At 40.0% G+C, this 16,561-nt stretch overlaps 3 protein-coding genes across 3 annotated transcripts in view; 1 reads left to right on the forward strand and 2 right to left on the reverse strand.

The window, feature by feature from the left end:
- The window catches only part of LOC127411049 (histone H2B-like), an 83,299-nt gene that overhangs the window by 11,785 nt on the left and 54,953 nt on the right, over positions 1-16,561 (forward strand). The window lies entirely within an intron of this gene.
- LOC127411279 (histone H1-like) lies at positions 5,786-6,436 on the reverse strand. Its single transcript, XM_051646736.1, has one exon. The coding sequence runs from the start codon at positions 6,383-6,385 to the stop codon at positions 5,786-5,788; it is 600 nt and encodes a 199-aa protein (XP_051502696.1). The 5' UTR covers positions 6,386-6,436.
- Positions 12,684-13,390, reverse strand: LOC127411074 (histone H2B-like). The gene has a single exon (XM_051646437.1). The coding sequence runs from the start codon at positions 13,382-13,384 to the stop codon at positions 13,010-13,012; it is 375 nt and encodes a 124-aa protein (XP_051502397.1). The 5' UTR covers positions 13,385-13,390; the 3' UTR covers positions 12,684-13,009.

Below are 16,561 nucleotides of genomic sequence, written 5' to 3' on the forward strand. Positions count from 1 at the left end.
TATATATATATATATATATATATATATATATATAAAATGATTCATATGCTGCTGTACATGTCTGAATAATTATAACTGTATCTGTTTGTTTTTATTGTATCTGTAATGTATTAAATTTTTGGGTTAACTTTACCTTTAAAATATAAGATGTGACAAAATAAAAAACAAAATTAATCAGCATAGTCTTTGTAAAATGTCTATTTCTAGGTGTTCAGATGGAGTCCAGATGACCAGCTTGCAGCTATGTAGACCCAGACACATCAAGGTTAGTTGGATCTGAAGGAAGATACAATTTTTATTAATATGACTTTACAATAAAATCTGTTGTTACTATGTGCAAGTATAATTACTGCTAATAATTTGTTGTAAAAATATATTTTTCACCCACCTGAAGGTAGTATTCATCCTTTCCATTGGGAAGAATGACATATTGCCCATTATCCAAGCATTTGATATCACCGCGTGGGCAACTCAGAAACACGGACCCGGACACGGACCTCTTGAAGGGACACTTGACCTCTAGGAGCTGTGTTGAGTCAAGAATCCCATCTGGGCAGGCCCACCAGGCCTCTCCTCTCCACAGCATGCCCCTGGCTCGCCATGTGTTTGATGACATTACTCTTGTTTTCATGTCCATATTTTGTGGCACTATTTCCACTGAAAGTTGGGTACAAATGTTCATTCAGGAATTGTCTTGGGTTAGTAGTACTCCGTTTAGGGACTTTCTTTGCTCTGCTGGCAGTTAGACGCAGCTTCCTGGAATCATGCCATAACTGTGAAGCACTTTGGACCCTGGTTTCTTCCATCAGCATAGCTGCTTGGATGGGAGATAGTTTAATGTAGGCCTCATAAAACAAACTGCACTTCCTACAACTTTGCATTATGCTGTGTTCAGTATGGGATATCTCTGAATCCTGCTGGCTTAGACCTGACTTGTTGCTGTCCATATCTGCTCTAAAACATTGCTGAAGACGACCATCTGTCTGTAGCTGAAACAGTGGGGCCATCACAGATTAATTTACATGACTAATAAACTCTGTATGTGTCCTAAAAATTTTGGGGAGGGTTGTGATTTCTGGAGGTGATATTGATGGTCCTGGATAGGTGTGACGTGGTCTGTGGTGTTTAAAGTCTATATGCTTTGCTTCCTCACACCTGAATTCCACTTCCTTTGGACATCAGTAAATGACATGCCTGTCTTGCCCTGCCTGACTGCATTCTCTACCTGCATTTGAAGAGAATGTAATGATCTAATTTGTATAATTTAGCAAAACACTGGCTGAGCTCAGGTGATACAACCACCACAACAAAAACAACAATAATCAGTATTAATATGATTATAATAATAGTAATATCAACAAGAATAATAAAAAATAACAATCATCATCTTTTTTATCATTACTTTACTTATCTTCCACATTACTGCAGCTGCGTGACTACATGAGCGCCCCAGTCCTGCGATACATGAACATCCCCCTGTCTCGATGACACCTAATTTTGTGACTAATACCCAAGATTTGTGATGTGACAAGTTCAGGCTTTGACTCGGCTCTATGTCTGCTTTTAAGTACACAAGGTCATTTCCCACATCCTTAAAAAACACACAACTGACTTTATTACTATAAAGACATTGATACACTTCCGAGCTTTTCAAATTGTTCATTGCCTTGCCGTCGCAAGCAGTGGAATCAAGAAAGTAGCTAAATATGCTACTGTACGTTACCCGAGGCCACTTCTTTAAATCGTCCTCCCAACCTTCTATCAATGAAGGAATGGGCACCCTAATATTGTCCTTTTTAAGATCCGTTATGTTGTGTTCCCACATCTCGAAAACCGAAAGACTGACAGGATGTACGCCGCAATGACAACTGTTTACGTATGAGGTTTGTTTACTTCTTCATGGAAGCAGAGCCAAAAGTACCTACCACATTTCGCGCAAAGCACCATGGGGCGTAGAAAAAAGGTGGATATTGTATGTTGCATGTCAAATAAACTGAAATTAAATAGAGATGAGATATTCTATTCTATGTTGGCACATATATAATTTTTATTCCATACCTAGTTACTCATTCATGCCATTTGTATTTTTAAGTTGATACTGTATTTGTTTTCCCCGAAGTACAAATGATGCTCGATTCTTTGTGTATCGTTATAAAACCCATTCTAAACTACTCCAAGTACCTTAATTTATGGAGTATCTGGAATATTTAACATCAAAGAAAAAAAAATATATATATATCATCACTCTCTTATAGTTGAAGTGTGTGGCTCTTAAAAGAGTCTTTGTGTTTCAGTGAATCAGACTTTAGTCAGTTTACTTCTTGGCGGGTTTCTCGGTCTTCTTGGGCAGTAGCACAGCCTGGATGTTGGGCAGCACACCACCCTGAGCGATGGTCACTCCACCCAAGAGTTTGTTCAACTCTTCGTCGTTCCGCACTGCCAGCTGCAGGTGACGGGGAATGATACAAGTCTTCTTGTTGTCCCGAGCGGCGTTTCCAGCCAACTCCAGGATTTCAGCGGTGAGATACTCGAGCACAGCGGCCAGATAAACAGGAGCACCAGCACCAACGCGCTCTGCATAGTTTACTTTGCGGAGCAGTCTGTGCACACGATTGATGGGGAACTGCAGTCCTGCCCTGGATGAACAAGTTTTAGCCTTTGCACGAGCTTTCCCGCCGGTTTTACGGACATTTTCAACCTTTCCCTCTCTTTGTCTGTAGTCCCCACATGCTTTAAAACATCCACCATTGTGCCTGTTCCAAAACAATCAAAAATAACTTGCTTAAATGACTGGCGTCCTGTTGCTCTGACCCCCATCATCAGCAAATGCTTTGAGAGACTAATCAGAGATTACATCTGCTCTGTGCTGCCTCTCTCTCTTGACCCGTCGCAGTTTGCTTACCACAACAACTGCTCCACTGATGATGCCATTGCATCTACAATACACACTGCTCTCTCCCACCTGGAAAAAAAAGAACACTTATGTGAGAATGTTGTTTGTAGACTACAGCTCAGCATTCAACACCATAGTGCCCTCCAAGCTAGATGAGAAACTCCGGGCTCTGGGCTTAAACAGCTCGCTGTGCAGCTGGATCCTGGACTTCCTGTCAAGCAGACACCAGGTGGTTAGTATAGGAAGCAACATCTCCTCATCACTGACCCTCAACACTGGAGCCCCGCAGGGCTGTGTTCTCAGCCCACTCCTGTATTCTCTGTACACACTTGACTGTGTGGCAACACACAGCTCCAATGCCATCATTAAGTTTGCTGATGACATGACGGTGGTAGGTCTGATCACTGACAATGATGAAACAGCCTACAGAGAGGAGGTGCACACTCTGACACACTGGTGTCAGGAGCACAACCTCTCCCTCAATGTCAGTAAGACAAAGGAGCTTGTGGTGGACTTCAGAAGAAAAGACAGAGAACACAGTCCCATCACCATCAATGGAGCACCGGTGGAGAGAGTCAGCAGCTTCAAGTTCCTGGGTGTCCACATCACTGAGGAACTCACATGGTCCATCCACATTGAAGCCGTTGTGAAGGCTCATCAGCGCCTCTTCTTCCTGAGACGGCTGAGGAAGTTTGGAATGATCTGCCACATCCTCATACGGTCTACACCTGCACTGTAGAGAGCATCCTGACTGGCTGCATCTCCGCCTGGTACGGCAATAGCACCACCCACAACCGCAAAGCACTGCAAAGGGTGGTGCGAACTGCAAGACACATCATCGGAGGTGAGCTTCCCTCCCTCCAGGAAATATATACAAGGCGGTGTGTGAAAAAAGCTCGAAGGATCATCAGAGACTCCAGCCACCCGAGCCATGGGCTGTTCTCACTTCTACCATCAGGTAGGCGTTATTGCAGCATCAGGACCCGCACCAGCCGACTCCATGATAGCTTCTTCCCCCAAGCAATCAGACTTCTGAACTCTTGATCTCTCACGATCAAAATACATCAGCACTGCACTTTATTACCCTTACTCTTATATCTCACACCGGACTGTCATAAATTATATTATTATTATATTATATTCTCTCTTAACAACTGACTGTCAACCAACAGCCTGAATGTCAATACAGTACAATACAACCTACTGTACATTCTATATATACTATATATACTTTTTTATATTTTTATTTTTATTGAATAATGTGTATCTATATAGTGCATATTGCATACTGTACAGTGTATGTTATTATTTGTATAATTTTGAGTGTAATTATGTGTATATCAGATGTTTAAATTGTGCTGTGTTAATTTGATGTTATTGTAAATTGGTATATGTCTCATCAATGTTGATCGGAACTGCACCCAAGAATTTCACACACCATTGCACTTGTGTATATGGCTGTGACAGAAAAGTGATTTGATTTGAGTTGATTTTTGATTTACCTCTGCCGCTCATTTTCAACCTGTAGTTCCACCTGTAATATTACAAAGAAAATAATGCATCGTCATGTTCCAGTTTACAGTATTTATAAAAGTCTGTCAGATGCCTATTGGCTAGAGTCTGAAAACATTCTAACCAATCACTGTTCTTCCCTCCAAACTCCAAACCACTCCCTCTCTCTCTGTTGATGAATGTGTTCAAGAGGGAGTTTCAACTCTGAAGTATTTGTAACACTTGACAATAAGGTTTCACTTGTTAACATTATTTAGCAACATTAGTTAACATGAACTAACAATGAACAATTAATCTTGGTTCATGTTAATTTCAACATAAAGAAATACATTTTTCAAAATCACAAGTTGTAAATTTTAAAATGTGTGAATCTACTATGAAATAACATGAACTAACAATGAACAATTCGTTTTTTTTATTTTTTATTAAATAACATTAACAAAAATGAATAAAGTTGTTATAACTTATGTAGTTAATTTTTAGTTCATTAATGTAAATGAATAGAAACTTATTGTAAAGTGTTTCTGAAGTATTTCATGCCAAACAACAATAATAATAATAGTTTTAGTAATATATGTATATATTAGTTATGCTTCATTGATATAAAGACCCAATCGATCCATCATAATTAAATCATACTGATAAATTATTGTCAAGTTAATTACACTAAAACTTATATGAAACACTGATTTAACCCTTGTGCGACCTTTGGGACATTTTTACACATTTGAACTCAAAAATGAAACTGAAACAGAGTTAAAGTAGAGGAAAAAATATTAGTGGGGAAAAAGCCCATGAGGTTTTATATAAATGACTTCAGCACAAATCAAGGATTGAATTAAACAATGAAATTATTATTTTATAAAGAAATTAAGAATCACAATAACAAAAATGTGGCAAAAAAAAAAAAAAAAAAAAAAAAAAATAGACAGAGAATTGAACTGAATTTGTTTAGTAAGGAGTCTAGAAATGTATTATAATTATAATTATTATTATTATTATTCCAAGAAATTTCAAACAAATTTTTTTTAAACTTGAACTTTTGATTCTGAATTTGTGAACATTGAAAAATAAAAGTGAAAATGATTCATTTATATTTTGAAGAGTTGAATTCAGAGGCAAAAAAATTCACATATATAAAATTCAGTGCTAGAAATTAAATGGCTTTTAAATGTCAAAATCTGGTGATTTGCTTCCATACAATCAGAATCAAGCATTCAACAGACCCCTGATATAATGAGATAATGTGTTAGCTTCAAGATATTGATTAATATGAGAAACTTCAACAACAATAATAGTATATGTGATGCTCTTTTATATGAATTAGTGTGAGGCTCTTAAAAGAGCCGTTTTGGGGAAGAAACTCTGTAATGAGTCTATTTACTTCTTTTTGGGGGCTGCCTTTTTAGGTTTGGCTGCTTTAGTCTTTGCCGTTTTGGGTTTGGCAGCTTTGGTCTTTTTGGGACTCTTTGCTGCTTTCTTGGGGGTTGCTGACTTTGTCTTCTTGGGGCTCTTCGATGCCTTCTTGGGGCTCTTCGGTGCCTTCTTAACGGCTGCGGGTTTCTTCACCTTCTTGGGGGATTTCTTAGCGGCGGGTTTCTTTGTCGCGGCACTCTTGGGCTTCTTGGCAGCAGCGGGTTTCTTGACTTTAGGAGCGGCTTTCTTCACGGGTTTCTTCTTGCTCTCGGCTTGATTCTTGTTGATCTTGAATGAGCCGGAGGCGCCGGTTCCTTTGGTCTGGATCAGAGTCCCTTTAGTCACCAGACTCTTGATGGCGAGTTTGACGCGGGAGTTCTTCTTCTCCACATCGTATCCACCGGCGGCGAGAGCTTTCTTCAGGGCGGCGAGAGACACGCCGCTCCTCTCCTTGGATGCGGACACAGCTTTGACGATGAGATCACCGACGCTTGGACCCGTTTTCTTGGGTTTAGCTGCAGATTTCTTCTTGGGCGATTTGACAGCTGGAGCGGTTTCTGCCATCTCTCTGATCGGATCTGTAACCTCACACACAAACACTGTCTGAGTTCAGTAATGAACAGCTGCTGAGCGGCGCTGCGCTCTTGAAACACACATGAGAACCATATAGACTCAACCCGCTCGACTCAGTGCTTGTGTGTCTCCGAGAGACGCTCCAGATTGTGTTTTCTCCTCTCACATTTAGAGAAAAACTGGAGTGGTGAAAGAGTTTAATGGAGTAAAAACATTGTGAACACTGAGCAGGACTACTGTGCTTTATTTGAAGACAAAAAACACGCGACGAGGAAACGTTTAGTTTAGCACAATCACATCAAATCCACGGCGAGCATCAGTCACCGGTAACAGCTGCGTGTGAATTTGTTGTGATTTTTATGTAGAAATGTTTAATAAAAGTTGAACGTGTCCTCTGAGTATTCAACACACACTTTGACAATAACTTTAATGAAATGATCATCATTGAGGGACTTGTGGACTGTTTCATACAGTAGTTGTTTTGGGCATCTTGAAGCACACACTCAAATCAGAGACAAAAGATCAAATCATTGTGCTGATAATATCATCCACATCTAAATGAGATAATTATTAACAATCATTGTTCAGTGCTCAATCAAATATAATGAAATAACAGTTTAAGTTGGAGATGGCTGAATATGTAACGTTTTTAATTCCTGCTGGTGAATGACAAACCGAATTTACTTTTAATCATGTGAAAAATATGTATGATAGATATGAGCAATACATACTAGTTAAAAATGCAAATATTGATGTAAGAAATTGATTACTAATGAAAATGCTCATATTTGATGTCAAAGATGACATTATTAGGCCTATATAAGGAAATATCAATTCTTGAAATAAAAACGATTCATAACAATTTAATGTCACAATTTCAGTTATCTGTATTTTTATTTATTTTTTTACTAGTCAAGTAATTTATATTTGTATAGCGCCTTTCACAACACACATCGTTTCAAAGCAGCTTTACAGAAAATCACGCATTAACAGAAAATGAAACTCTAATATCCATAATGTCTTAGTCATCATTGTGTAGTTTTATAAAATACAATTGTGAATTGTTTAAAATAATTAAATAATAATTGTATTTATAAACCCACTAGTAAGACATTAATTTATATGTTCAATAAATTACTAAGTTACTAGTACAAATATACATTCTGATATCAACAATTGAATTACAACTAATACAATTTCATTTGATGATGTGAAATCGGGTCTCTTGGACTATAACCTGTCCTTTTTATCAGATGAGATAAAAAAAAAAAAAAAAAAAAAAAAAGGCAAATGAGAAACAAATTAAAAAAATGGTAACAGACAATATCTTAACAACAAATTGGTCACAGAATGTAGAAAATCTAATGAGAAACTATACACAGAATATCAGAATGTTTGCAAATGTATTTGAATGATAATATAAATTCTTTGTTACTGTAATAATAATCAGATATTCAATACAACATGATCTACAATACAATCTTTGTTGTAAAATACATTTTTAAATCCAGACAAGACTTTGTCAGTAGACTTTACATTTTACGAATTTCAATTTAATTACACAATTACATTAAATTTAATTTTGTAATGTTTAACTAAATAAAAACTATAAAAAATAAATAAATAATCAAATATAAACTTAAAACATTTAGCTTTTTTATCTATTTATTTGTATTATTATTATTTGAATTATTAAAGCTGCCATGTGAAAAGCAACAATTAGTGAACAAATTTCATTTCAGTGCATAAAGGTGTCTCGTGGATGGCACTCTAGCCTGTAATATGGTGTTCATAACCAACCGAGCCAATTCTAGCTCGTCCGCTGTGCTCTGTTCAAAGGCCACATGTGTAGGCTTAGCAGCTCTCGCTTGGGATGCCAAACCGTGCCTTGTGTTTGATAGAGAAGATCTTTCTTCAGTGGTATTTCCCATGGAGGCCCATCCAGTATTTCTACCATCTCCAGAAACCAGGACTGATTGGCCATTTTGACGCAATTAACAGAACTGTTTCCATGTCCACTCAGCCTTTGCTGATGACAGAATGAAGGAGGTGCACTGAGGGAAATGCATACTTGAATTTCGCCGGCCATATGTCCTGGCAACTTATATATGCCACTAATGTTGTGTTGTACAAAAGCATCAGAATGTGGTGATTCATGATGTCAGAATGAAAAGCTCTCAAATCTAGAAAGACAACAAGTAGCTCTAGGTGGTTGACATCTCATGCCCGTTTCGCACCTGTCCAGGTGTCGAAAGTCAGCGTCCATTACACACCATGCCCCAACCTGTGTTGGATGCATTTGTGGTCAGCACTTTCCTTTTGAAAATTTGACCCAGCATAACACCCTGTTTGTAGAAGGTTGGCACTGTCCATGGTGCTAAAGCAGCCAGACTGTGACGAGTCACTGCGACACGCATCCGCCCGAGGCTCCAGGCACAATGTGGAACATCGCTTGAGTCAGTATTGAAGAGGTCTCATACGTAACAGACCTAATGGTATGACAGTGGATGCTGCCGGCAAAAAACCCAGCATTCTCTGAAATGACTTTTTCCAGTTTGAACTGAGACAGACACAGATGAATGATCTGTATGCGCTCATTCGTGAGGTATGCACACATGCTCAGAGAGTCGAGACAAGCTCCTAAAAAGGATATTTACTGGCTGGGAAAAGTGCTTTTTGCCCAGTTGACATTAGACCAGACTTTCCATATGGCAAAGCAGCAAGTCTCTGTGTTCGCTCAGTAGTGCCTCTGATTAGCTAGTAATAACCAATCGCTGAGCTAAATCAAAACACGCACACCATTCATTTCCAATGGGGTGAGCGCCGCATCAATACATTTTGTGAATGTGCGGGGAGCCAGAGACAGACTGAAATGAAGAACTTTAAATTGATACGCAGTTCTCTTGAACACAAATCTAAAAAGCCGCCCGTAACGCAGTACAATTGGTACATGAAGTACGTGTCCTTCAGATCTATTGACGCAAAGTACTGTTTCTGAGTTAACATTTTGAATGGGCGAGAGCGTGAATCAAATGCCTCAGAACTAGAATGGGCCAAAGCCCGCTGTCCTTCTCTCTATCACAATTTTTTTTTTTTGTGAGAAGACTGTGAATCTCTGTGCGCAATACCAGCACATCCTGTGGTCGGACCACAGATTGCAAAGCACTGGTGAAGCGAGGTGGCCGGCGTACAAACTGAATCGTATGACCATGCTCGATTGTTTTAAACACTCAATCTGACACACCAATAAGTTCTTGCCATGCATTCACACAGCGGGACTGCAGGCTTATTAATTCATCTTAAACAACTTGTATCACATTCTTTGCAAGAAGATTCTGTATTTCGGCTCGTAACACTGGCGCGTCTTCGGACAGAACTGTTGACAACAGAACACCATTGATTCGGGGCGGCCGACGTGTAAATTGGATCGTATAATCATGAGCAATCATTTTTAGCACCCAGTCGGAAATGCCCGTAAGGGCTCGCCACACGTCTGCATAATGGGACAGAGGGCGATTTGTTTTGTTCATTGTATTTTATAATGTGCCACTCACTATTAGGAAGCGGTTGTGCATAATGTGTGGGCTTTGAAGTGGGAAAGCTCTATATTGAAAATTGTGAGCATCTTGTGCATGTGCAAGTGCAATCTTTATTGCATGTTTCAATGTGAGACACAAAAACAACATTATTGCACTGAGGTGGCTGCCTTTGTTTGTGCAGTGACTTTCGTGGTACGCAAAACACAAAGTCCGTAGCAGTGCAGAGCTTTTTGAACGTCTCCGGATTGTAGTCTTGCTCATCCATTTGTTTGAGAAGCTTAGCTTGGAAAACTTGGAGCACGCCTGGAATGCTGAAACAGTTTGGCCCGCCGCTGAGTATGTTTTTCCAGCCAATGCGGACATCAATTGACACGGCTTGGAAGGATGAATGGGGCGTGATTTACACGCCCTGCTACTCGCAGGGCAAAGATGTGCCGCTACCGCCTCTTCCACAGGGGGTAGTTGGGCACAACCTTTGTCCTCCACATGGTTCACTTTATTGAGGAGAGTGGAATCGCTGTTCGAGCGAGCTGAATAGGATGTGCGCCAGGATTTTGTCAGTTCATTATAAACTTCCGGGAAGAGCGGGGTAGGTCTGCAGAACATGGTCACTTGACGGCGTCCAGACTGAAAGAAACATTCATAAAGGTGAGATTTTTTAGGTTCCTCTGGAGCATCTCCTTGTCAGTGGTACATGCATGCTCCTCGCCCTCGCTGGGGGAATGGGCGGCAGCGCGTTATCCACTGACCACAAGCCAGATGCAGTGAGAGACGTAACATCATTCCTAGCTTCAGAACTGCATAACATGACGAGGCCGTGCCCTCCTGCAGAGGGCCGAAGCTTGTCACGCACGTACTGTACCGGGATAGATGCAGTGTATGGAGATTGAGGGGCGTGTGCCGGCGCAAGATCCACCTCAAATTCATCCTGCTCGACCTCATGGCCCTGCCGAGCCTCTTCGTGTGATCCCTCGGGAGTCAAAGAAGTGAGGCTGAATCGTCCCTCAGAACGAGGGTGATTCACGAGCAAAGCGTCTTGAAACATGACCTCGCAGTGAGGGCAGTCTCTCTCTATGAGAGCTGACTCTGCATGGGCACTGCCCAAACAGTGAATGCAGATCTCATACTGATCTGACAGTGGGATGTGTCCCTCACATAAGAAACACTTATGGAACGACATCTTTAAAAAGACGCGAACACGTTAGCGTTAGTTTATATATACAGGTGCATCTCAATAAATTAGAATGTCGTGGAAAAGTTCATTTATTTCAGTAATTCAACTCAAATTGTGAAACTCGTGTATTAAATAAATTCAATGCACACGGACTGAAGTAGTTTAAGTCTTTGGTTCTTTTAATTGTGATGATTTTGGCTCACATTTAACAAAAACCCACCAATTCACTATCTCAAAAAATTAGAATATGGTGACATGCCAATCAGCTAATCAACTCAAAACACCTGCAAAGGTTTCCTGAGCCTTCAAAATGGTCTCTCAGTTTGGTTCACTAATCTACACAATCATGGGGAAGACTGCTGATCTGACAGTTGTCCAGAAGGCAATCATTGACACCCTTCACAAGGAGGGTAAGCCACAAACATTCATTGCCAAAGAAGCTGGCTGTTCACAGAGTGCTGTATCCAAGCATGTTAACAGAAAGTTGAGTGGAAGGAAAAAGTGTGGAAGAAAAAGATGCACAACCAACCGAGAGAACCGCAGCCTTATGATTGTCCAGCAAAATCGATTCAAGAATTTGGGTGAACTTCACAAGGAATGGACTGAGGCTGGGGTCAAGGCATCAAGAGCCACCACACACAGATATGTCAAGGAATTTGGCTACAGTTGTCGTATTCCTCTTGTTAAGCCACTCCTGAACCACAGACAACGTCAGAGGCGTCTTACCTGGGCTAAGGAGAAGAAGAACTGGACTGTTGCCCAGTGGTCCAAAGTCCTCTTTTCAGATGAGAGCAAGTTTTGTATTTCATTTGGAAACCAAGGTCCTAGAGTCTGGAGGAAGGGTGGAGAAGCTCATAGCCCAAGTTGCTTGAAGTCCAGTGTTAAGTTTCCACAGTCTGTGATGATTTGGGGTGCAATGTCATCTGCTGGTGTTGGTCCATTGTGTTTTTTGAAAACCAAAGTCACTGCACCCGTTTACCAAGAAATTTTGGAGCACTTCATGCTTCCTTCTGCTGACCAGCTTTTTAAAGATGCTGATTTCATTTTCCAGCAGGATTTGGCACCTGCCCATACTGCCAAAAGCACCAAAAGTTGGTTAAATGACCATGGTGTTGGTGTGCTTGACTGGCCAGCAAACTCACCAGACCTGAACCCCATTGAGAATCTATGGGGTATTTTCAAGAGGAAAATGAGAAACAAGAGACCAAAATATGCAGATGAGCTGAAGGCCACTGTCAAAGAAACCTGGGCTTCCATACCACCTCAGCAGTGCCACAAACTGATCACCTCCATGCCACGCCGAATTGAGGCAGTAATTAAAGCAAAAGGAGCCCCTACCAAGTATTGAGTACATATACAGTAAATGAACATACTTCCCAGAAGGCCAACAATTCACTAAAAATGTTTTTTTTATTGGTCTTATGATGTATTCTAATTTGAGATAGTGAATTGGTGGGTTTTTGTTAAATGTGAGCCAAAATCATCACAATTAAAAGAACCAAAGACTTAAACTACTTCAGTCCGTGTGCATTGAATTTATTTAATACACGAGTTTCACAATTTGAGTTGATTTACTGAAATAAATGAACTTTTCCACGACATTCTAATTTATTGAGATGCACCTGTATATATATACATATATATATAGTAACACATGCATATACACACACACACAATATCACAATAGCTTTTAAAGATACAAAACTCAGATGACAGTATTTTAAATGCATTCGTGTTTAAAGTCTTGATTCTTAAAGAATAGTTTCCCGTCATTAAACCACATCCGTGACCGCGCGAGATTTCCTTTATAACTACAAACACCTTCTGTAAGAAACTCTTTAAACAAGAAGATGTGTGGCTCTTAAAAGAGCCTTTGGGTTGGTTGAGAAACAGGATGTTATTTTACTTGGAGCTGGTGTATTTGGTGACGGCCTTTGTGCCCTCAGACACGGCGTGTTTGGCCAGTTCACCGGGCAGCAGCAGACGCACGGCGGTCTGGATCTCTCTCGATGTGATGGTGGAGCGCTTGTTGTAGTGAGCGAGACGAGACGCTTCACCGCCGATGCGCTCGAAGATGTCGTTGACGAAAGAGTTCATGATTCCCATCGCCTTGGAAGAGATCCCGGTGTCAGGATGAACCTGTTTCAGGACTTTATACACGTAGATAGCGTAACTCTCCTTCCTGGACTTCCTGCGCTTCTTTCCTCCCTTACCGGCGGTCTTTGTGACGGCCTTCTTGGATCCTTTCTTCGGTGCGGATTTAGCTGGTTCAGGCATGATGATCTGAAGAATAAACTCACAATAATGATTCTTCATCCGCTCATACAAGTATTTATTCCCTCCTCTATGCTAATTCTGTGAGGAGATGATGCGCGTCCTCTGATTGCGTATTTTCATTGGTCAAACCCATTAAATGATTTCATTGGACAGTTGTAAGTTTGACGGGCCGGAAAGAGCCAATCAAAGACTTCCAAATGAAAGTCCCGCCTCTCGCCTCATGTTTGAAAGTTTCCATCCTCCACACGATTACATTTCCTTTCTTTAGTTCTCCCGCTCATTTTTATTTTATTTTGTAGTAATATGAGAAAATAAACAGTTCTTAAGAAATAATTGTTTATAAAGTATTTCAATACTTTTCTCCGAGTAATACTGTGGTTTATAACCATAAACACACTTTAAACCATTAAACACCATAAACCGTTTTAATCTAATTTTCTATATTTTATACTGTCCCGCATTTGGTATTATTCTGATCTTTTATTTTTCCATCTCTATTTGTGTTGTAAATCAAACTGAACTGTATTATCACGGACACACTTCATTATAAACAACATAATGTGTTTAAAATAATGAACCCACGTTTGTGTCCAACAAGTAATTCATGTTTGTTCAGAAGTATTTATTTTTCATTAACTTTGTATTTTCCAGAAACACAAACTTCCATTGAAAAACACTTACAAATCGTGATTTAGTTTATGTGATTAAAACTAAAAGTCACTACAGTAAAAACATTTAACTCTTTATGTGAGATTGTGTGTGGCTCTTAAAAGAGCCGTTGGGTTTGTCGGGTTTCTCCTGAATAAAGTCGTTTATCCTCCGAATCCGTACAGAGTTCGTCCCTGTCGTTTCAGCGCGTACACAACGTCCATGGCAGTGACGGTCTTTCTCTTGGCGTGTTCAGTGTAGGTGACGGCATCACGGATAACGTTCTCCAGAAACACCTTCAACACACCGCGAGTCTCCTCGTAGATCAGACCGGAGATACGCTTGACACCGCCACGGCGAGCGAGACGACGGATTGCGGGTTTGGTGATTCCCTGGATGTTATCACGCAACACTTTGCGGTGACGCTTGGCGCCTCCTTTTCCGAGTCCTTTACCGCCTTTACCTCTTCCAGACATGATGAAGAGTTCAACTATCAACTGAATGTGAGAAATGGAGCTGCTGGAGAGGATATTTAAAAATGTCTACAGGACCTAATAGAAACCACAGCGCTGAAGGAGGAGCCTAAAGCACGTCACGTATTTTTCCTTCTCACAGTTCACAGCGCTGACGTAACAAAGATCAAAGATTCACTCAAATATATTAGATTAGATATATTAGATTTTTTATTTTTTATTTTTATTATTATTATTTTATTTATTTATTTTATTTTAAATGAGAATTAGTTTCAGATCAATGTCCATATAAGTGTTTATCAAATTTACAACACTAACCAGAAGTATTGTTGACAGTAAAATGTGTTGTCCAACAAACTCACTAATGGATAACATGAACTAACAATAGTTACAATAGTAACAACAGTACTTTTACAGCACAATTAATCTTGGTTCATGTTAATTTCAACATGAATAAATACATTTTTCAAAATCACAAGTTGTATGTACTTCGAGTATTGACGCTGACTATCACCCCTGGAGTCGCGAGTTTGAATCCAGGGCATGCTGAGTGACTCCAGCCAGGTCTCCTAAGCAACCAAATTGGCCCGATTGCTAGGGAGGGTAGAGTCACATGGGCTAACCTCCTCGTGGTTGCGATTAGTGGTTCTCGCTCTCAATGGGGCATGTGGTAAGTTGTGTGTGGATCGCAGAGAGTAGCATGAGCCTCCACATGCTGTGAGTCTCCGCGGTGTCATGCACAATGAGTCACATGATAAGATGTGCGGATTGATGGTCTCAGAAGGGGAGGCAACTGAGACTTGTCCTCCGCCACCCGGATTGAGGTGAGTAACCGCGCCACCACGAGGACCTACTAAGTAGTGGGAATCGGGCATTCCAAATTGGGAGAAAAGGGGATAAAAATAAATAAATGTCTGACTTACAATATAATAGTTATGCTTCATTGATATAAAGACCCAATCGATCAGTCATAATTAAATAATATGGATAAACCATTGTCAAGTTAATTACACTAAAACTTATATGAAACACTGATTTAACCCTTGTGCGACCTTTGGGACATTTTTGTTTTTTACATGTTTGTTTTTTTCTATCATTTTGGCTGTGTTAATGCCAATGGCATACATTTAGCCAAAAGTGTGTATTTTTGGGGGAATTTTGATATTTCAACCTCAGTTCCTATAATACATCTATAATATACTGTGTACACAAAATTGTTACGCTACAGGACAAAAATGTCCCCTTTGAAACCCTTTAAAATGGCAATATTTGATCCCAGTGCCATTAAAGCATAATATCATATACAGGTGCTGGTCATATAATTAGAATATCATCAAAAAGTTGATTTATTTCACTAATTCCATTCAAAAAGTGAAACTTGTATATTATATTCATTCATTACACACAGACTGATATATTTCAAATGTTTATTTCTTTTAATTTTGATGATTATAACTGACAACTAAGGAAAATCCCAAATTCAGTATCTCAGAAAATTAGAATATTGTGAAAAGGTTCAATATTGAAGACACCTGGTGCCAAACTCTAATCAGCTAATTAACTCAAAACACCTGCAAAGGCCTTTAAATGGTCTCTCAGTCTAGTTCTGTACGCTACACAATCATGGGGAAGACTGCTGACTTGACAGTTGTCCAAAAGACGACCATTGACACATTGCACAAGGAGGGCAAGACACAAAAGGTCATTGCAAAAGAGGCTGGCTGTTCACAGAGCTCTGTGTCCAAGCACATTAATAGAGAGGCGAAGGGAAGGAAAAGATGTGGTAGAAAAAAGTGTACAAGCAATAGGGATAACCGCACCCTGGAGAGGACTGTGAAACAAAACCCATTCAAAAATGTGGGGGAGAACCACTACGCACAGACGTATGCAAGACATGGGTTTCAGCTGTCGCATTCCTTGTGTCAAGCCACTCTTGAACAACAGACAGCGTCTGAAGCGTCTCGCCTGGGCTAAAGACAAAAAGGACTGGACTGCTGCTGAGTGGTCCAAAGTTATGTTCTCTGATGAAAGTAAATTTTGCATTTCCTTTGGAAAT

This window comes from Myxocyprinus asiaticus, chromosome 2 (genome assembly GCF_019703515.2).
Source record: "Myxocyprinus asiaticus isolate MX2 ecotype Aquarium Trade chromosome 2, UBuf_Myxa_2, whole genome shotgun sequence".
Lineage (NCBI taxonomy): Eukaryota > Metazoa > Chordata > Actinopteri > Cypriniformes > Catostomidae > Myxocyprinus > Myxocyprinus asiaticus.

What these genes read in the sequence shown, in the direction of transcription:
- LOC127411074 (XM_051646437.1), bottom strand. Translation starts at nt 13,384, where the DNA reads ATGCCTGAACCAGCTAAATCCGCACCGAAGAAAGGATCCAAGAAGGCC.
- LOC127411279 (XM_051646736.1), bottom strand. Translation starts at nt 6,385, where the DNA reads ATGGCAGAAACCGCTCCAGCTGTCAAATCGCCCAAGAAGAAATCTGCA.